The sequence below is a fragment of the Phoca vitulina genome, unplaced genomic scaffold (genome assembly GCF_004348235.1).
Source record: "Phoca vitulina isolate PV1807 unplaced genomic scaffold, GSC_HSeal_1.0 scaffold3, whole genome shotgun sequence".
Lineage (NCBI taxonomy): Eukaryota > Metazoa > Chordata > Mammalia > Carnivora > Phocidae > Phoca > Phoca vitulina.
In genome coordinates this window covers 75,378,007-75,400,650 of record NW_022589706.1, presented here as the reverse complement: position 1 = coordinate 75,400,650, position 22,644 = coordinate 75,378,007, and the positions used below count along the sequence as shown (strand labels likewise).

General features: G+C 45.4%; 1 protein-coding gene across 2 annotated transcripts in view; it reads left to right on the top strand.

Moving 5' to 3' along the window:
- The window catches only part of TSPAN5 (tetraspanin 5), a 171,477-nt gene extending 149,053 nt beyond the window's left edge, over positions 1–22,424 (top strand). Inside the window, exons 3-8 of one of the 2 annotated variants that reach the window (XM_032400876.1) lie at positions 8,859–9,005; positions 13,230–13,400; positions 15,687–15,812; positions 17,692–17,739; positions 17,836–17,952; positions 20,183–22,424. In XM_032400876.1, the coding sequence (XP_032256767.1) occupies positions 8,859–9,005; positions 13,230–13,400; positions 15,687–15,812; positions 17,692–17,739; positions 17,836–17,952; positions 20,183–20,248 (675 nt within the window). In that variant the 3' untranslated portion in view covers positions 20,249–22,424. The remainder of the gene's footprint in view (positions 1–8,858; positions 9,006–13,229; positions 13,401–15,686; positions 15,813–17,691; positions 17,740–17,835; positions 17,953–20,182) is intronic. The other variant, XM_032400877.1, reaches the window with a different exon arrangement.
- Positions 22,425–22,644: the final 220 nt, after the last annotated feature.

Genomic DNA, 22,644 nt, shown 5'->3' with positions numbered 1-22,644 from the left:
CCTGCCGAGTCCCTCTGTCTGGTGGTTCCCTTGAGTTCGGTGGCTCTCTCTATTCTAGGTGGCTGCCTGGTTCCCCTGCTCAGACCCGGCCATCGTCCTCAGCCCACACTCCTCTGCACTCTGCCTTCTGAGGTGTCCTGTTCTTGGCCCCCAGCTGCCTCTCCCTGGACACACTCATCTGGGGGTGAGGCCGGTGCCACCAAGAACAGCCCTCGCCTGCCCTAGAGCCCGCCTGTCTCCCTGGATCTCCGGGACAGGAGTCAGAGCCAAGCCCACAGGCTCCTTCCTGGGCAGTCTGGCCCTAACCAGTGTGTCTCAGAGCTCCCCCAGTAGGGCCCTTGAAACCGGTTCCTCACTAGGTTTGAGGTAAAAAGCAAGCTGCTGGGGAGTGGTTTTGCACAGCCCAGCAACCGCTTTCTCTAGAGAAAGGAAATTCTCTCCCTCACTTCTCCCCTTGGTATCCGCTTGATTTCTCTGAGGTGCGCCAGGGAAAGAAGTGCTTCTTGGCCTGTGGGGGTGTGGTGCGGGGGTGGGGTGGGGGGAGAGGCTTTTGTCTCCTACACATGTTGGTTTTCAGATTGTGATCAGGGAAGTCCAGGGCAAGAATATGTTACATATCTTTCCTAAAATTTTAGACACAGATATACGATGTTACATTGAAAATAAGAATCTTCTTGCCCACTGCTCTTTGCCTTTTTCAGACCGTAGGGCGTCATGGGGTTAGGTGGGCAGTAGACCAGTCTGGGGTCAGTTGGCCTGGGCTCGAACCCGGCTCTGGCATGTTCTCAGCTGGTGAGCTGGCAGAGAGCTCCGTCTGAGTCTGTTTCCTGCCGTGGACGCGGTCCTGCCCGGTACACTTATCGTGAGGGTGAATTAATCCAGGTAGCCCAGTGCCAGGCAGAGCACATGCTCAGTAGTGTAGCTCTTGCGTCCCTTTTCTAAGCCCACCTGGATCACCTGAGAGCCGACCAGCTGCTTCCATAACATCCACCTGCTGCCCAGGTGTCGAGCTTTATAAGTACGCAAATGACCGGGGCCGTCCTCTGCTCAGAATGCCCTCTCCTTCAAACCCAGCTCCACCCCGCCGACGTTAGCCTGCTCTCACCACTCGTGAGCCAGTTCCTGTCCCTTTGTCCCTGCACTTGATGACATCGCCTTCTGCCCCTCCACTGTGCTGCCCAGCACCCTACTCACCTGTCTCCCCACTAGACTAGCTCCTGAAGGTATCACGGGGCCTTCACTCCGAATACCCATGACACACACAGTACCTGTCACCTCTCGGGTGATCCCCGTGATAACTGAATGACTTCTTTCTCTGGGGCCCTAGAATACAGTGATCATCTGCCACTAGGCTGTTTGCTTTATTTTCACTTCAGTTTTGGGGCGGGGGGCACCATGATCTGAGCGTCTATTCTGTATTTGGGTTTAAACTTTATACTTAGGACTGTTCCTGGGGAACAGTCCCACTGGGGAGTGGCCTGGGAACAGGTTGGATTTCTGAAAAGTGACACTTTTGCCTGTGGCTTGTTTCCCTGATGAGGGAGGCAGTCCCTCACTCCGGGGTGGTTTTTCTAGCCTGTGAGTGGCACCAGTGGGTGGGACCTGGCGCAGCGGGCCGCCCTGCCAACTGCTTGATTGCAGGATTTTATGGAGGCCTGAAAGATGACTGTCTCTCCTCCTCTCCCTCTCCCCAAAGCCATTTTTTCAGAAAGATTTTATTTATTTATTTTGAGAGAGAGAGAGAGGGAGAGAAAATGCACCTGCGAGAGAGTGGGGCGAGGGGCACGGGGGAGAGAGAATCTCCAGTGGACTCCCCACTGAGCGCACAGCCCGGTCGGGCTCGATCTCATCACCTTGAGATCATGACCTGAGCTGAATTCAAGAGTCGGATGCTCAACTGAATAGCCGCCCAGGTGCCCCACGGTCATGGCCATTTTTAAGCTGTAAGAAGGGATTACTTAAATCTCACCGATGACTTTTTTTGACAAGAAAAACTAGGAAACCACATGGCTTTAAGGCAGCTGGCCTTCATTTAACCTTGCATCTCTTCTCCAGGCCCTGAGTCCTACTGCGCCCACAACCGTACACCCCCCTGGACTGCTCAGGTTCTTCACCTTCCAAGTCCTCTCTCTTGACTCTGCCACAGTTCCTTAGGCAAATGGCTGTTTTGGGGTTGGCAGAGTGGCTTTGCTTTGCAATGTTCGTTGGAGATCTCTGATGAGTGTTGAAGGAGCAGGTTTCCCTGCGGCCTTGTGGTTGCAGCTTGGTCTTCCTGTGGACAGGTCTTCCTGTTGAAAGCTGCATCTCTAATTCTCCAGGCCCCCTCCCCTCCCCCCCAATCTCAGGAGCTCATTTTCTTTACAATGTCCTGTCTTGTCATCCTTTCTCAAGTACGGAAATGCTTCTCTCCTTTTTACTCTAGGAAAGCTGCTGCAAGTTCTACCCCAGTAGGGTCTGGTTTATGGAGATGGGGAGGGGGGTGAATCAGGACCCAGTCCCATAAATCTCAAAGGTGTCCATCTGGCCTGGCTGTGGGTGCACATTTCATATGCCTGTCTCTTTGTTTCTCATCCAGCAATTGGAAGGAATGTGCTTGTATATGCCAAAGCAGAAGAGTCCCAGACCTTAGGGGCTTATTAATGCTATTTTTGCATTTCTTTTCTGTGTGGGTTGAGAGAGAAGAAACTGAAGCTTGCCAGGTGGCACACAGAGGACTCTCTGAGCTGGTGGTGGAAAAAACCACAGACACTCCTGAGGTTTATTGGTTTGAAACCCTTCTGGAGCTTTGTTTGCCTTTTCATTTCTGCATGTGCATAGAAGACTTTCCCAAGAAGAAATAGTTATACTCAGAACATATTCATTTATTGTAGAAGCACGGGTGAGAATCTGCTTCAATTTCAGAGATAGTTGAATGAATGAGGTGCTGAGGAGGAAGAGGTCGGAGGGAAGGTGGGCTGGTTTTTCATATTCTTACCAAGACGTATAGTGTTCACCAAACCACGGGATGATGAGATCCCACAGGGAGGAGGACGTTGTTAAGTACCTGGCAGGTCACTGTGGAGCAGTGAGTCTTTGACGACCGGCGCACCCAGTCGGCCCCTCGGCAGCAGAGGCCTGCTTTCCCTGGTTCAGGGTGCCGCCGTCTTGGCAGCGTGGCTGCTGACTGCTCACTGTGCTCACCACTGTTGACTCACTTCTCGCTGCTCTTTTCTCCGCTGCACCACTTCTGGGTACTCCTAGCTTCTACCCACTCGTGGCTTCTGCCTACTCGTAGCTTTTGCTTACTCAGGGCTTCTCTCTTCTGCCTTTACTTGGAGTGTCTTTAGGTGACTTTCCATTCCCCAGCAAAGAAGATCTGATTGGCAGGTCAGTTACCGCCACCTCTGTTAGGCTGTCATCAGATGTGGTCATGGCTTTCCTTAAAAGGGTGAGGCAGAACAAGTACCAGAGCAAGATGGATTCCTCTTTAGTGCAGTTGGGTTAGATGCCCCTCCTGTGTTGCTTCAATAGCATCTGATGTCTTCTTCTTGGTCTAATAGGATAGTGATGATAATGAGGATGGTGATAAATTTTCAATGAATTCTGATTTTGCGCCAAGCACTTAGCATAGTGTTTGGATTTACTTGAATTATTTCCTTCATCCTCATGACATGGGGTACCATTTCACTGATGCGGAAATTGAGACTTAGGCAGGTTTGGTAACTTGCCCGAGATCACAAAGGTAGTAGGTCATGGAACTGGGATTCAGGACGAGATGTCTGTTAAGATGATCTCTTAAAGGCTGTGGATTGATATGCCAAGAGCTAGCTGTCGAAAAGCCAATTTGTGGAATGGCTAATTTGCTGAATATATTTGTTGTTTTTCAACTAATTGTTTGGTTGCTACTCCTTTTGTCTTTGGAGCAGCACTTTACGTTACGGTCAGTGTGTTTCTGCCTCTGCTGCAGCACCAGCTGTAGACCTGGGGATGCCGATTGAGGGGCATCGGACTGTAGATACAGGAATATGTCGTGTGAATGTGAAGAACTCTTACAAGCCAGTTTTCATTAATACGATCCTACTGATATCAAAGAATATATGTGTAGGAAATCCCCCTATATTCTTGAGCCTGTAGAACTTGAATATATATTTTTCTTGTGACCTGCCATCTTGGTCTCTGGCTTTCCCATTCTGACTCTTTCTCCTTCTCCCCATCTTCATGTCAACCCAAGCAGATGGGGAAAGGAAGAAGTACATGTGGCTAATTGTCCTGCGTTTCATCCATTTATCTTCTTTCCAGTTAGATTCAGCTTCATAGGATGATATTTTCTGACATTATGCACAAAGTCCAGTACCCTTGATGGGTTTGAGCTCCCAGGGCTCTGCCTGCAGGATCCTTGTAGGAGAAGTACAAGCACATACTCATGGGCTGCAAATAGCAGGCTGTGTGTGTGTGCTTCCCACAGAAGCAGCGGTTCCGGGTACAAGGGAGGGTAGCCAAATGACATTTTGTATTTCTTTCTTTCTTTTTTTTTCCAAAAAGTTTGAGTTCTAAAAAGTTGATATTTAAGCCCAAGGACTGAACATTCACGTTTACGTGGAGAATTGGAGTTTAAATCATGTATGATTTGTCAGTGACGGAGACAAAGCCCCTTCCATCCAGAACTCATTTCATTAACGATGCTGAGGTGATAGCGAGTCAACAAGAAGGAAGACTGTTTACACTGGCTTAATTGCTCCATTGACTGGAAGTATCAGCCAGCTGAGTATAGGGACCATATTAAGTCCAACACTCACCTCTGCTCCTTTTCTGCTCCCCATTGCACCCCCAGAACTTTTTTTCCAGCATAAAGTGTGAACTTCCTGTGTTGGTCATGTGTGTATGTTATGAACCTGTGTATTTGCCCATGAGCAGCACTAAAGGCCTAGTTTATTCAGAGCTGTTGTCAGGTTGTGCAGGATTCCTCAGATGCAAACACAGACCCAAATAGAACCCCCTTGTGCGATCAAGGGCAGTGTATTGTAAGGATTTTGGAGTGATTCGCAGAACTCCTCATCAGGTCAGGGGTTATAATGCCGACAGGATTTTCCCTCCCTGCCCTTATTTGTTTCTTCCTAAGCCCAGCTTGCTAGTTCTCACTGCGGGTTGACTTTCTTCACATGGTGAAAAACATACTGCATGTGGCTGCAGGTTTGGGCCTTTTTATAACTTCAGCCACAAGAGGGAGATGCCTGTTCTGCATCCTGGTGTCTGAGGAAGGCGGTTCGGACTTCTCAATGGTCACAAGGGCAGTGGGGTCATGTGAGAACTGGCAGCTCCGAGGGGCACATGGAGTGCATTTGGGGGAGCAGGAATCCTTAACAAGAAGGGGAAAGTGCTCTTCCCCAAAGAAGAAGGTGGTGCCCACAGGTTCCCAGAAGACTAGGTGTCTGCTGGTGGTGTTCTTGTGCGTTCCTGGGGATTTACCACGGATCGGAACATCTATTTTAAATGCCTTGGCAGACTTAACTGTAATCTTAGAGCTTGTATTTTTTTTTCTTCTGGCTTCTTGTCAGCTACAGGCTTTAATGATAATTATTCTTCAGCAGGCATGTTCTAGCACCTCTTACTCATTTGTCACATTGAGCTTAACAAAATTAAAAAGTCCAGTGAGAAGACCCCATCTCTAAGACAACAGAAGGCTGAGCTGTCGGCTCCCCGTCATTTTTGTAATCCGGAATCTCTGCTGCCAGGATTATGTTCAGCTCCTCTGTAATCGCTCTGTGTAGTCGGAAGCAGTAAGACTGTTTGCAGGGGCTCTTGGGAAACATGGCGCAGGTGAAGGAGTGCAGTCTTTTGCTCATGTCCAGCTAGGTAAGTAATCCTAATCCCGAGGAAAAGGAAAAACTTGGGGTCTGAAGATTTGATAACGACCTGGGTACATTCTGAATCCATTACAAATAAAGTTCTCAGTAGTCTTTTTCGTGCTTTGCAGAATATTATTTCCCCCCAGCACTCAGTATCTGTCTCGAGCCCTGCCTTTTGCCAGAATTTAGGATTAAAAGGTAGAATCTGCAGGCCAGCTAGGCCCGCAAATGATTGTTGTTTCCATGGAAACAGTTGGAGGCCCCTCAATTAAAGCTGCCCCTATAGGCTGGACAGAGTAAAAGTCTGAAAATAAGTTTGTCTGTGAAGCCAGATACTCAGCCTCCAAATTAAACCCAGAGAGGACAGATGATCCAGGAATCTACTGACAGTTGAGATCATTTTTTTTTTTAAGATTTTATTTGTCAGAGAAAGAAAGAGAGCACAAGCAGGGGGGCGGCAGGCAGAGGAAGAAGCAGGCTCCCCGCTGAGCAGGGAGCCCGATGTGGGACTCGATCCCAGGACCCTGGGATCATGACCTGAGCCGAAGGCAGACGCCTAACGACTGAGCCACCCAGGCACCCCAGAGATCATATTTTTTTGTAACCTCTTGGGGTGTAGCTCGGTGTTTGAGACCTAGGTGTGTGTGTTGGTTGGCTGACTTGCTTTGCCAGAGTTGCCCAGATCATTGTCTCTTTTATCCGTGACCTCTTTGTGTCCAGTCATAGCTCATGGAAGTGTTTGGGAACAGTCTGATCTTTGCTCAGACTTAAGTGTGAGTCACAAAAAGCCCACTAAAAATGGGTGAAATCATAGAATGATCTTAAAGTTGGAAGGAACCTAAAGGTCATTAAGTCCCAATGTCCCATCCAATTTGAGAATCCCTCTTACGGCACAACCACAGAGGCTCACGGCTTTGGCTCTCCTGTGAGCGGAAGCCTTCACTGCTCCATCGCCGGACACCTGCTGCTATCAGAAAGGCCTCTTTGTGATCCAGCCCACATCTCTTCCTGTCACTTCCACCTCTGCTGCCTCTTTTTGGTGCCAAGGAAATGGAGTCTCCTTCTCTCATAATTAAGTTAACTCTTTAAGTTTTAAGAATGTTATCGTGTACCCTCCAACGTCGTCTTTTCCCCCCGGCCGAGCAGGTCCAAACATTCAGACTTTAAGTATTAACACCTGTGTTCACAGGTATTCTAGGGGGGAGGTTGATTTCCTTCCAACATGGACCCTCACCACTGTTGCTTGGATTTTGTGTGACTTCTCTGGCAAATTTTTTCTTAGTATCATCTATGTAGGTGGAGAATTGGTAATAGATTTTCTGTGTCCCCCCACCCCCACCCCATACCCCTCCCCGGAGTATTCCTAATTCAGAGCTTGGAAATCTAAGAAACACAAGACTGGATCAAACCATTGGTCCAAGCAGTCTCATAAAGGGTGTGGTTGCATTTGTGACGTCACCTCAGAAGTTAGTGAATACACCCTACATTCCTGACTGCTTTTCTAATCTCTCAGCCCTTCATCTGTGACTTTATTTAAACCTTTGGCCTTTCCTGTGAGGTTTAAATTGTACATTTTAAGAGTTCTTTATTTCTCATATGTGTTCTATTATTAATATCCTATTATTGTTTTTAAGTTAATGCCCCCACCCCTCTGCAAAAGAAACAAAAACCCAACAAACAAAAGATGTTTTTGTCCGAATGATCCTACAACCTTAAAATGAATTAAAACTTAAAACTCCTAAACTCAGGCGTTGATCCATGCTGACAGGGAAGTGCTGGGAAGCAAATAACATGGTTTCCATTTGGTGGGCAGAGAACCCTGAAATAGATATTCTGTTCTAGTTTCAAAAAGTCAATAAATAGCTGTGTGACTTCCAGCAAGTCACCAAGCCTCTCTGGGTTCCATTTCACTTAAAGTATAAAATCAGATAAATACTTTCTGTTCTTTCAGGTTATTGGGAGTGGTTTGAAACAAATGATTTAAGACTTCACAGCAAGCTATACCATGATACTCTGGGATATTTTGAGAGTTCAAAACAAATATAAGAAAATAAAATTGATGATATTGGATATTTAAGACTCCTGTACATTTACAGTTGCAAAGTAACAGTAGTCTGTCTCTATAGGAATGAATAGCAATACGGACCTTGAATGTTAGAGAAAAAAAATCTCCTAATTTCTAACATGGGCTCTGGGTGGTATTTGACATAGTATCATGGTTAAGGGAAAAATTATTTTTGTAAAAAAAATAGCATGTTCATAGAGAAATGAAAGCACTCTGGGTTCTTTTGGCAGGAGAATAAAAGGGTGGAAGGCCAGGGAGTAGCTTTGGATTTGTGAATCATTTAAATCTCAGTTCTTAAAAAAACATGGTAAGGAAATACCCCTAAGAAGTCAATGTGAGACTGCCATCAGCCAAACCACCCAAGTGGGCTTTGGGGATCTGAGCCTGATAGGGTCTCCTGTGAAGCTCAAGGGTGGATCCTGAGGCATGGTTTTTCCCTGGAAAGCTTTCCGGGGCTCGTGACTGGGACTGGCCACTGTGTCAGCCTGCCGCATCGAGCTCTGCCCTTGTTCCCTAAGAAATGCCACAGGCTTGTAGCAGGCACTTGTCTGGGACCTGCATGCCCTGGGTTCTTCCTAGGTGTTGGGAAGTGTGTTTTTCTTGCACACTGTTTTTTGCCCATGACCACTTATATTTGGGACATAGGAAACAAAGGTAACATCCACATCTCCATATGGGGTCTGATGATAGTTTCTTGGGGTCATTTCTTTGCTTTATTCAGTTTTGCCAAAAATACAAACCCATCTAGACCTTGCAAAGAAAGTAGGTTTTTCTGGTGGCTTTTAAAATTAATTGATTGATTGACTGATTGATTTGCAGTGTTTCTTGAGTATCGGTCACACCTAATAATCCGATTACCTCTGAAGTTTTTCTTTGCGAGGGGGAAAAGACAATTGTAAAAATCTTTCCATGTTGAAAAACTGCCCCTGCATCCTGGTGCCCCGTTGTGTTTGCTTCTCTGTCCCCAGGGAGTTCTGTCCAACATCTCTTCCATCACCGATCTCGGCGGCTTTGACCCAGTTTGGCTCTTCCTCGTGGTGGGAGGAGTGATGTTCATTTTGGGATTCGCAGGGTGCATTGGAGCACTACGGGAAAACACATTCCTTCTCAAGTTCGTGAGTATCCCCTTCTGCCCGCAGGCCGAGGGACAAGCTGCCGTCCTCCTGCGGGAGGACACCCTATCTGTAGGCGAGGTGGTTCTGCCAAAGGTGCAGTGAAAATGTGGCCCGGCTAATGCTTTCCTTTCAGGAGAACCCTCTAGATCACCGCCCACCTGCCCCTCCATGCTTCCTTAATAATGTAAGTACCGCGCCCAACCCATGCCATCTGTGGAGATTTTGTACGGATATATTGGGACTTTGCATTCCAGTCCCTCAAATGCCTTTGGACTAAAGTAGGTATATGTATAGTTTTCTTCTTTCAGGTGGTTTCTTCCTCCTCTTTTAAGCACATAGTCAGTAGGGAGCTGTTCATACAGTTGGTTTAGAAAAACCAGACATCAGCCCAGTGGCTGTGGCCTGTTCAGATGAAATCTGTTAAGTAATAGGTTTCGGTGAACATGGAGAAACAGTAAGGGGCACATCTTCCTTCTCTGCCAGTCCAGAGTTTTCCTTTTGTATGATCAGCATAATTTTTAGATGCCTTGCAGGGAGTTGGGTGTGATCACTGTTAACATGAGTATTTTTGGAGAAGGAGTTTTACCAGGGGCAGATAAGTAATAAAAGGAGAGAATGAGAAGTGAAAGCCTTTCCTTTGGAGATTCCTTCCAAAGGAGAATGGAATGGCCTGTGTTTCCATGTTCGTATCCAAAACAGGTTTGGGAAATATAGCCAAAGGTTAGCTGAATATGCCGGTCCGTCTGGACCTTGGCATTGTGGCGGGCATCCGTGTCCATGTTCTCTGTACAGCCCCGTCCGCTTTCCTTTCCAAAAATGGGGAAGGGATAAAAAAAAAAAAAAAATCCATCTTCCTGTGGTGAGGAAAGATGGTGGGATTTCTAGACGACGAATTAGTGTCATACCACCTGTTCCTAGAATCCTGCTCAACATCGTCCAGGGACATCTTCATTTAAAACCAGAGCATGTCACCAGTCCCCAAAGCCGGGTTGGGGGGGGTGGGCATGCTTCTCTTCCCCAGCATTTCTGCCATGTCATCCTCTGGCATTTTTCTTGAATATCCCTAAAGAGTGTGGACTCACCATACCGCCCCCAGGGTAGCCCGTTTCTTCGAATTTGGGCAGCTCTGGTGCAGATGAGGTTTTGGCGAATCTAACCTGAAAAGTCATATGTTTAACCTGCAGGTTTACATGACTCTGTGGTCAGGGAGACTGAGGGATACTTGGTCCTCCGTACAATTGAATGAGCAGTTGGCTCTCTGTTCTGTGTTATACATTGGTCTGTGGTGGGAGCAGCTGGTTTCCCAATACTCCATTGGCCTTATGCCTTATCTCCCAGTTCCCCCTTTTAAACACACACACACAGTTACTTCATTGCCCACCTAATCAAAGACCTGTGGAGTCTCCAGGAGAGCTTTGCCCCTGATCCTCACCTGCCAACCTGCCAGTCTTCTTGGCACGAGATCCTTCTAAATGTATGGGCTCCCCTCACTCAGCTTTTCTATAGCCTCATCGGGCCCCAGATAATACTTAACCGTTTGCCACTATTTTATCAGTTTCAGCCTCCATGCCCCCAAATATGGGATCCCCTTTAATGTGATTTACTTGAATATAGTTCAGTTTATTTATTTATTTATTTTTTTAAAGATTTTATTTATTTATTTGACAGAGAGACATAGCGAGAGAGGGAACACAAGCAGGGGGAGTGGGAGAGGGAGAAGCAGGCTTCCTGCTGAGCAGGGAGCCCGATGCGGGGCTCGATCCCAGGACCCTGGGATCATGACCTGAGCCGAAGGCAGACGCTTAACGACTGAGCCACCCAGGCGCCCCGAATATAGTTCAGTTTATAAGAGTAGTGCCTTTAATATAATTTATTGTATTTGTCGTACAGGCAGAAATAGATCCATGTCTCTAAATCAGCACCTTAATTTATAAAGTTCCGTGTTGGAAATGAAGAAAATTGTATTGTTTCTCAGCTTTTGAAAATCACGGATAATATTTAAAATGGCTTCTCTATTTAGTACAAACAATGAAAACTGGCCCAGAATATTCTTTGAGCAGGAGCTATGAAATAAGTAGGAAGTGAATGTCAACGTGCTTTAACAGCCCCAGAGATCTGATGCTGCAAGGCTAGGAGATTTGCTGAGGGAAAATCTGAGCGCTAAGATAATGTGAAATGGAAATGGAGCTTCCTGGTCAACTGAGGCCCTAAGATGAAGCCTGCGAAGTCAGTTTCTGCACCTTTGGAAATGGGGGAAATGAAGTCACCCAGGGCATACAGGTTTCTGCCAAATATTCGATAAGAATTTAATTTGAACTCAATTTTTGATCTGTATATTATATAGCATTAAGAGAAACTTTACCAGGGTAACTGGAAAATGAACTTGCCTAACCTTTATGGTGGCGAGAAAAAAAATCGAATTGAAATCTCGCATGACTTCTGTGGTGGTATTTTGGGTGCACATGCATGTGAGCTAGCTATGATTTTTCTCATTTGTATAGCATGATAACTTTTGTATTTCTGTACCTAATAAAGGGAGGGGAGTTGTTTTATACTGGGGGGTAGGCATTGAGTAAAAGTGATCTTTTTTTCCCCTGTCCTTTTTTCTAGATTGAGGAAATCTTACTTTGAAATTATTGGTACCGCTGATGATAGTTTAAATCCTCTTTCTACTGAATTCACCAAGGAGAGATAACCAGGAGGAGGTCTCTGGAACCTGAAGGGCTGAGCTCTAGAGGGTCTAGAATTAGAGCCCAAACCTTGGAGTCCTAGACTTTGCCAGGCACTTATTTCTTTCTTCCACCCCTCCCCTCACGCCCACCCTCCCAGAATGGCACTTGGTGCGCTGGATAAACACTGGCAGATATATCGAGATCTGATGTGAAATGGCTCCACCCCACTGCCCTCCCCCAAGCCCCACCCCCACAGCACATAAGACTGTGGGGTCTTTGGAGGCAGGATTATATTTTACCCATCCTTGCTTCTGCCACGCCCACCAAATCCAGGACCTGATCTGTTATGGGTCCTTCAGATGTTTGCTGGAGGAATTAACATCTTCTTGTTTTAATAAGTAACTCTGCAGTCTCCTTTGCACCACTCCTCCAGCACATTTTTCTCTCGCGTGGCTGCTGGATGTCTGCTTGCTGAGCAGAGATACAGCTTCAGCCCCCTCTGCCTCCTCAGCCACTCGAGTCCTGTAGCCTCCATGGGCTCTGCTGCGCACGTGTGGCCCCCGCATCTCCTTTTCTGTCCTTGTCACCAGAAGCTGGCCTGGTCCTTCACAGCCTCATTTCTCATAATCTGTCTCAGCAAAAAAGTTGGGAAGGCGTACGAGTGTGGGGGTGAGAGGAAGTGGAAGGAACCGTGGGCGTGAGCAGTACGTTGGTATGACTGAGATGAGGCTCTTCTGAGTCTTCCAGATGAAAGGGAGATTTCTCCAGATTTATGGGCGGTCACCACGTTACCTGTGGCCCCCAGCCTTCCTGTGTAAATTCTGGTCCGCGTCAGCCAGAAGTCTGCCTTTGGCTGCAGGTTGATGTTATTTAAAATCTTCCGAGACTGGTATTTGCAAAGAAGGGTGAGCACAGCTAGTGTTCCTAAGAAAACTTTCAACCCAGTTTTCATGATGGGAAATGATTTTCATGTCCTAGTCACCCCCGCCCCCAACACACACAAACTTCCTCTTTGACCGCTTTGTCTAAGATGAACACATCTGCCATTTTACCCCATAAAGTAGTTGCAAAGGGGATTTAAAGCAGTGTCTAAATCCAAAAAAAAGGAATGTATTGCATACAGAATCAAGGCCATAGTAACAAATGACAGTCGATCTTAAAGTACTGGGTTAGCTTATCTTTCAACATTACAAGAGCTTACTAGAGGTAGGGGCGGGTCATTGTTCAAGAGTCTGGCATGAATCTGGAGACAGTCATTAGGCCTTAATGTGGGTCTAATGAGAAATTCCTTTTATCCATGTTTGCTTATAGGCTTTGTTGTTTAATTACCAGATGGACAACCAGAGCCCTTAAAATGTGATTATCAACGATTTTTAAAAATCCTTTCTTGGAGTGTAATATTCTGTTAATGAATCTTAAGAAACTGAAGATTATCTGCTTTGGACATGTGTAACAACCCAATGTAATTACAAACCTTTTTAGAGGGGCCATTTATAACTATATATGATCAAAATAGCCCCTTTAACTGTTCTCTTTGTGTCTTTTGTCTTAGTTTTCTGTGTTCCTGGGAATTATTTTCTTCCTGGAGCTCACTGCTGGGGTTCTGGCATTTGTTTTCAAAGACTGGATCAAAGACCAGCTGTATTTCTTTATAAACAACAACATCAGAGCGTACAGAGATGACATTGATTTGCAGAACCTCATAGACTTCACACAGGAATATGTAAGTTTAAATTTGGTTTATTTTTAAGTTGAAAGCCTTCTCGAGGAATGAACGTTACTCCTGGCTTCTGCCTGCGCCAGCTGGAACCTCCCTCTGACTTTGCCACATGGGTTTTTTTGGTTGGTTTAGTTGTGTATTCATTATTTTCTAACCTGCTTTATGACTTCCATAGGAAATGTCCTATTTTCACTCATCTCAATTTCTACTAAGTCTGAGGGACAAAGAAAACCTCTTGAGCAGCAAGATTATAAGCACACATGCTGTTTCCAATTGACATCTGCAGAATTTTGTTTTGCTGTAGGTGTAATGTGTTATGTAGTGTCCAATGTGGCTTCTTTCTTGCTCCTTGCCCCCTTTTTGGCCATCCTCCACCCTTCACGGCTCCTAATAATACACTTAGCAATAGAATATTTGTCCACAAAGTTCCTAAAACATACCTATCCAAATATTATAGCACACGCAGTTCCACGCGACCAAAAGTTGAGCAACTTCTAAGCCCCGGTGGGGCTTCTAACACGTGAAGAATCTGCTCGGCAGAGCCACCTCCCCCGCGCCCCCAGGTTTCCGAACATTACTAGGTGATGTCCCCTGTCATGCAAATGAAGTTGCAGATGCCCCGTTTGACTCAAAATGGAAAATGGTATAAACAGGGGGTGAGAAATGCAGATCTAGTGCCAGACTCTAATTAGCTAAGTGATCGTGGGCTAACGGAACCTTGACCTGTTTCCCCAAATAGTAAAGTAGAAATAATAGCAGCTACTGTTTAACTCATGCGAATATTAGGACACTCTAATAAGATGTACGTGGTTTTATATGAGGCTGAAGGTGTTACTGTCCTTGGGTGTTAAGGTCTTTATTTGCATGCCCTGAGAGATTGGACAGCAGTGTCTGTGACCTAAATGTCTGTGGCAGGACTGGAGGGCAAACAGAAGCCCGGTGGACCAATGGCTGTCTCTTGGTTGGACAGCTTTGCAGAGGGAGCTGGGGGTCCGCTTTGATAAAGGAGGAGACGGCTGCATTGGCACTTGCCCTGTGGGAGACCACGCTCCTTTGTTAGGTACTCAGAAGTGAGCGGAGTTGAGTTGCTTTGGTTCAGTAGCATCCGTGACTGGCCCAGAGTGAGCTGCACCTCAGGTGTGAAATTAGGCCCTGCCCCATCTCTTCAGCAGACCTCACTGTCTTGTTAGGTCATAATGGGTGCAGGCTCATACCTTGCCAGGTATTCTTGCTGACTAGTTTGCATGGCAAATCTGATGAAGCTTTGTAGGCAGACCTTGAGATGCACAAGCCAAGCCCTTGGAGGACCAGATGAGTTGGAAGAACATGCGTATACACGTTCTCTTGAAATGCTGTCTGCTTTATATGGAAATACTGTTATTTCATGTGATTTTGTTTTTCTGTCATGGAGTGTAATGTTGTGAAGTAGCTCTTGGTCCTGAAAGCCTGAAAATGGTCAGGGCTTGATGTTTACTTAACTCAGAGAGTAGAGCTGGTAGGGGAGTGACGAAGGGGCCTCTGGAGCAGCCAGTCCTTGAACCAGGCCCTTTTGAGACTCACTGGCTTCAACAGCTGATTTTATATATATTTTAATTAGATGATGGAATTTTTTAAAGTTGAAAATGTAAATGCATGTTCTTAAAGTTCAGAGTAGTAACAGATATACAAAAAAAAGTAAGCCTTTAAAACTTTGGCAGGTAATGAGTATGTTCACTATCTTGGTTGTGATGATGGTTTCACAATGTATACATATGTCAAATCTTATAAGATTGTACCCTTTAAATATGTGCAGTTTATTGTATGTCGATTATACCTTGATAAAACGGATTTTTACAAAACCATTAAGGCTGCAGAGATGACAATTTTTAAAAAAGTAAGCCTCTAGCTCTCCCACCCACACCCCCAGTTGCCTCCTTCAGACACTACCATGGTTTAGTGTCTTGTTTACCCTTCTAGAATGTTCCTCCATGCACCCACGCCAAGCAGACCTTGCTTTGCTGTACGACTCCTGCCCTGTCTGCTCTTCCAACACTTAACACTGTGGGTCTCATCACTTAAATCAGGGTCACTTAAATCAGATACTAGCACATCCTTACAAATCTTGAGCCTTAGTCACCTTGGAAGCTTCTATAGGGCCCCTTTAGGTTTAGCTTGGTTTGATACAAATTCTGAGACAGGAGAGAGGCTTAGAGCTGGCCGAAGCTGGGTGGCGGTTGTTTGGCGGTCGTGAGTGTAGGCGCCTGGTCGCCTCCAGGCCGAGATGTTCTAATTCTCTCCTGTTTGCTCCAGTGGCAGTGCTGTGGGGCTTTTGGAGCTGATGATTGGAACCTAAATATTTACTTCAATTGCACAGATTCCAACGCAAGTCGAGAGCGGTGCGGCGTGCCATTCTCCTGCTGCACTAAAGACCCCGCAGTAAGTGAACGCCCGCAGACTGCAGGCGGGGGTGGGGGTGGGGGGGCGATGAGCAGAGTGATTTTTTTTTTTTTCGTGAAACCTCTTCCTACCTGTGTATTCCTCACTGTAGCTCCTGAAGAGGGCAGAGTGCTCAGATCTTCCCAGTAGGTGTAATCATCGCTGACATGAATTTAGCAGCACACGCTGGTTCTTATTCTCAGCCTTCTTGTGAGTTGGCTCAATAAAATTCAGAACACTCCTACTGGCAGTATCACCACCATCTTCCCTCTTTGGGTGAAACACAGGCCCATGGAGGTTAAGTACCTTTCCCAAGCTCACATTGCTAGCAAGTGGTGGAGCTGAGCTTCAGACCCAGGAAGCCTGCCTGGACTGCCTGTTACTCCTTCCTTAGAAGAGGGACGGGCTTCGGCGAGAGCGCTCTGCATTGCCTGGGGGGGTCAGTGACCCTGTGCTTCCTGACTTGGTTCTGGGGGGAATCTTAGGGGTAGGACAAGAGTCTGAGGCAAGATAGGGCCAGTCTACTAGGGAGGAAGCCCGCAGCTGCCTGGGCTCTCGGTTGTAATGATGATAAGTGCTGTTTGCATTTTATTTAAGAAAAGAAAAGGCGTTAAACATGCTCATAACCCTTTCACCGTGGGTTTGGTTGTGTTTTGGGTCACATCATGTGACTGGTATGTATGGTGACCTAAAATGCTAAGTGCCTTGTTATAAGTTAAAAGCTGGGAGTGAGCATTAGAACAAGTGGGAGACTGCTTCTGCACGTGTCTATTCCACATTCTTCGGTCTCCCAGGCCATCGGTCCATGCAGCCTACCCCAGACCACCCTTCTTGAAATCAAGTGGAGCCCAGTGGGTGCTAATGAGTTCAGTGGCCATTTCCCCATGCAAGGTGGAGCACGTGGGGCTCTTTAAAAGGGGCCATGGTCTCGGTGTGGAGCAGGTAGTTCCCTGAGGGCTTCAGAGGGGTCTCTGGGCTCTTTCAGACGACTGAGAATCAGAAAGGACTGGGTGCCTCTGCTCTGAGACGTTGCCGGAAGCCCACCTCTCCCACTGGCTCATGTCTTGCTTTCCTCTGAGGAGGGCTGACAGGCAGGAGAGTGCCCAGCACAGAGACCTGGGTGTCTACTCAGGTGGCCTTGCCTTGGCCAGCAGGTACAAACTGTTCTGTCTCCCGCTCCTGCCCTGTGTTAACATTCCATCAGAAGAATTATGGAGAGTGTCAGAAGGCATTATGCCTCCCCTTTCAACTACAGATACTCTGGGTATAGATTTCTCATTCCACAAAAGCCAAGCTAATAAAATCCACCCCATACCCTGCACAGGGGGAAAATAAACAAACCTAAAGCAGGAGAACCCATGTTTCTTGATAGGGCCTGTGAGACGTCAGGGTATCTGCCCATGTGATATGTTGTTGGGGCATTGTTTTGTTTTTTTAATTATTAAAGTAATGCATTCTCATTGAAAAACCATTTAAATGATACAGAAGTATATAGGTTAAAAAGTAGGAGTTCCCCCAAAAGAGCATAAATGAAGATAGTCATTGTGCTCTTTCCCCGTGGTTTTAATTGTGTCTCTGTTTTCTAACCCCTGTAAGCTTCCTGAGGTGGTCAGTAACGCGCTTGCTATCCTTATATATTCTGAGCCTCAGTTTTCTTCTTCTGGAAAAGAGGGCATATTTTAATACCTACTTCTGAGGATTGTTATAATAATTACTTTGGATAATGTATCAGAGTGTTTATTTAACCTGGTACCTAGGACATCTGCATGCCCAAGTACGCATTCGATTAACGACACTTAACCGGACTCTTCTGCTAAGTCTTAGGCGGGTTTCCTGTCTGCTGAGTGATTTTCACCTTTCTGTTTCCTTTCTCTACCAGGAAGATGTCATCAACACTCAGTGTGGCTATGATGCCAGGCAAAAACCAGTAAGTGGAGTCTCATCTTGTCACTTAGCACAAAGGGTGTTGCAGGAGCTTTTGAACTTGCATGGTGACGCTGTGCTCTCCTCTTCCCTTGTGAAGGAAGTTGACCAGCAGATTGTAATCTACACGAAAGGCTGTGTGCCCCAGTTTGAGAAGTGGTTGCAGGACAATTTAACCATCGTGGCTGGTATTTTCATAGGCATTGCATTGCTACAGGTAAGACAAGCCTCCTTGATGGATGTCACAGGGAAATGATGCCCTGGGAGAGCCCTCCCCATGACAGGAGCTCTGCTGAATCACCTTAATGTCACAGTTTTTAAGACACATCAAAGGGCTGGGGAACAGACCTAAGCTATTTGGTTTGTATTTTATTTAAAGCCCTGATTTCAGATGCTACTATCCTGAAATACTTTAGGAAATCTTTTTTTTCCTTTTCATAATGGAGAAATTGATTGGGTCGGCAATTGGCTACTGGCATTCCAGTGTTCCCATGGGCCAAGTAATCACTGCCTTGTGACAGTTGGGGGAGGCAGGGATGGTCAGAAGGAGATCCCAGTGGCAAGATTAAGACTTTTTTAGACAGTCATCCTGTGTCCCTTTCTCTCTCTGGACCACCTTGTCAAAGTGTGAGGGAAGGAAGCACCCACTTTTCCTCCTAAGCAGCCCCAAGAGCTGGGCTTTTTATCTTGGAGATATATAATACTTTTCTTAGAAAGTCACGAATGGGGCACAGTGGTTGAAAGAAATTAAAGAAGACCTAAAGAAATGGAAAGCCATTCCATATTCATAGATCAGAAGACTTAATATTGTTAAGGTGGCAGTACTCCTCAAATTGATCTACAGGTTCAATGCAATCCCTATCAAAATTACAACTGCCTTTTTTTTTTTTTTTGCAAAAATAGACAAGGCCCATCCTAAAATTCATGTGGAAATGCAGCAGACCCAGAATAGCAAAACAAACTTGAAAAAGAGCAAAGTTGGAGAACTCACACTTTCCAGTTACAGACTTACTACAAAGCTGCAGTAATCAAGGTAGTACACAAGGTTGAACATATAGATCAGTGGAATAGAACTTAGTCAGAAATAAGCCCTGCCCCTAAGGTCAGTTGATTTTTGACAAGGGAACTAAGACCAGTCAATAGGGAAAGAATAGTCTTTTCAACAAATGGCGCTGGACCAACTGGATATCTGTAGGCAAAAGAACGAATTTGGACCCCTACCTCACACCATATATAAAAAATTAACTCCAAATAGATCAAAGACCTAAACTTAAGAGCTAAAGCTATAAAAAACTCTTCAAAGACTGTGTACATGTAAATCTTTGTGGCCTTGGATTAGGCAGCATTTTCTTACATATGATACCAAGAACACAAGCAACCAAAGGGAGTAGGTAAGTTGGATTTCATCAAAATTGAAACTTCTGTGCTGAAAAGGATACTATTAAGAAAAAGACAGTCCACAAAATGAGAGAAAATATTTGCAAATCATTATGTCTGATAGGAGGTTTGGTGTCTAGAATATATAAAGAACGACTCAACAATAAAAAGACAAACTCAATTTAAAGATGGCCAAAGAATTTGAATCAGATATATCTCCAAAGAAAGTACAAATAGCCAATAAGCTCATGAAAAGATGCTCATCATTAGATGTTAGAGCAATTCAAAGTGAAACCACACTTCACACATACTAGGATGGATGTAATTAAAAAGGAAGACAATAACAAATGTTGGCAAGACTGTGGAGAAATGGGAACTCTCAGACATTGCTAAAGGGAGTGAAAACCATAGTCACTGTGGAAAAGAATTTGGCGCTTCCTCAGACTTAAATGGAGTTCACATAAGACCCAGCAGTTCCACTCCCAAAAGAATTGCAAATCTGTTCACCAAAAAATTGTACATGGACATTCATAGCAGCACTATTCATAATAGCCAAAAAGTGGAAATAGTGTAAATGTCCATCAACTGATGAAGGATAAACAAAATGTGGGGTTTATCCATCTAGTGGAATATTATTCAAGCCACCAAAAGGATTGAACTACTGGTACATGCTACTGTATGGATGAAACTTGAAAACATTTTGCTGTGTGAACCCAAAAGACCACATATTATATGACTCTACTTATATGAAATGTCCAAAATAGGCAAATCCTAGAGATTGAAAGTAGATTAGTGGTTGCCAAGGATGGGGGAATGGGAATGCCTGCTAATGGGTACAGAGTTTCTTTTCAGCGTTATGAAATGTTCTGGAATTAGATAGTGGTGATAGTTGCACATCCTTGCACGTATACTAAAAATCACTAAAGTATAGACTTGAAAAGGACATATTTTATAGTATATGAATTATTTGTCAATTTAACAAATCAGAGATAAGGAAAATGGGATTCACTGGCCGGGAAGTAGCCTATTGAAGTTGAGTTTCACTGACTCTCTTTTCCTTCCTTTCTCAGATTTTTGGGATCTGCCTGGCTCAGAATTTGGTTAGTGATATTGAAGCTGTCAGGGCTAGCTGGTAGAGCCCCGCATCACTGCTGTAAGACACTGGACAGACCCAGCCTTCCTGACCCTCCAGCGTGCCCAACTGAATCCACGCTGCAATCCCACGTGATGGAACTGCCGAGAACTTGGTTTTGGGCGGGTACAACTGGGAAATGCTGCTCACTGACAGAATTAAAAAGATAACCAGTATGAAAGTCATTGCGCCGTGAATCTCTACTGTAGCCATGAATTTATGGTTGGTTGGATACTTACCAAAAAAGAAAAAAAGGGAGGGTGAGGGACCCAGATGTACTTGAATCTGTGGAACACACAGTCTTGTTCTCTCCTTCCATGATCAGAGGGCTGGGAGAGGCGGTTTTTGTTCTTCGTCACACCTTGAAGGGACTTTCTGGTCCGTGGCCTAAAGAAGTGCATCTTTTCTAAAACTCAACCCCTTACCTGGGAGGGCTGTGGTTTTTGTGTTTTTTTGTTTTTGTTTTTGTTTTGGCATCCCTTCACTGTACATTTCAGGGACCTGTTACAACTATCACCCCAAGAAGAAAACAGCTTGTCTTTGGGTTCAGATGTTGTGATTGCATTCAACAAGTCATGTGGGTGGGCACGCCTGGTCTCTCCTGGAGTGTCTTTTTCAAGGGGAATTGTGTATTCCATGTGCCTGGAGTAAGGGCATTGGAACACTTCACGATGCTGAATTTTAGCAGGACAGATTGTTGTTCTAAGTAGGCCTGAGCTGTATGTATCAATGAAATTCAAGGAGAACATGAGGTTAATGAAGAGGTATTAATTAATACCCCTCACCTCAGCCCATCAAATTAGTTGTTGGATTCTTTGGAAACTGGAATATTCTGGGTTTTGTTCTGCTTTTTTGTGTGTTTTTGTTTTGGTCTCCCAAAAGTGAGAGCTAGGATACAGTTTCTCTTAAAGTGTTTTTTTACTCCACTTGACTATTAATTTTTTTTGGTATACTCTCCCTGCATGATCTGTGAATCCGACTCTACCAGCTCCTTTTCCTGCCAGCTTTCCTACAAGCATTTATAAACGTTACTTGGTCCGCATTTATTTCTTGGGTTTAGTGCCGTGAGAGGTGTGGCGTGTCCTCCCTGGCTGGGAAGGGACTGGCCCGCCGCGCCGTTGCAAATGCTTTCATGGACTCAACAATCCCTTTACCCTGTCAGTCTTCGGGGCCTGGTCCGCAGCACCCTCCGCCCCCTTCTCTTGGAATGGAATTGAATCTAATTCTGAAACAGTGTTGACACAATCAGAAAACTTCTGGGTTTGGTTTTTTGTTTTTTTTTTTCTCATTCTGGTTTTAGTTTGCTTTTATTTAAAAAAACAAAAACAAAAACAAAAACAAAAAAACAAAAGTGCATGGCCAGAGCTCCTTCTGTTCTCATAGTGCAGACTAACCAGCAGGATGGTAACAAAGCACAAATACTTTGGAAGGAAGCGCATCGATGGGGCAAGTGTTCTGCGACCCAAGGTGGGGGCACCACTTCCAGGTGCTGCCACTCACGCCTGTCCCCACTAACGTGGGGAGGGATGAATTTTGCCCCCAGATTTGAATCCAGCTGGTTTCTACCAGGATGTCCCTCTCCTGGGGAGCAGATATTAGCCTGTGGAATGCTGGGAAAATCACAGGTGTATTTTGTGGTGATGACCCACTTGCCAACACAAAACTGGGCAGCCAGCGAGCATGCTTTGTGGAGACTTAGCAAGGTTTTCTATTTTAGCCCCATGTTGCATCACTGCGGCTGATGAACGTGTTAATCTGCTCAGAGAAAGGACAAAGATTCTTTGAAAATTATCTGCAGAGTGCGGGTGTATGTACGACTGCATGTGTGTTTTTGTGTCTCTGTATAGTTAGGGATGTTCGTTCCATATTCCGGCTGTAGGATGATTTTATGTCATCTCTGCCCCCGTGCAGTTGTCATTCTGTAATATCATTCCAACATGGAGAAGACTTGAGCCCTGCAGTTGGCACTCTTGTCTCTTTTTTTTATTACCTCATTCTCCAGTGAACTCCATCTGACCAGTTGATTCAGAATCAGGCAAGATTCCCTCCCTTTGGCACATCCAGTGAAAGGCCAAACAGCAAGTCCAAGTGAGTTCTAAATTTTAATTAATCACCCTTTATTTTTTACACTTGAGAGTGGCTGTAATTAAGGCTGTCATTAATAAACTGGTTCTACCTTACATGGAGTTATGTCTTTCTTCATTACCTGTCTTGGAATCGCAAAATTCTCTAATCCAGTGGTTCTCAGACTTTAGCATGCATCGGAATCAAATGGAGGGCTTGTTGAAACCGATTACTGTGTTTGCCCCATCCCCCAAATTTCTGACTTAGTCGGTCTGGGGTGGGGCGCGAGAATGTGCCTTTCTGGACAAGTTCCCAGGTGATGCTGTTGCTGTGTGT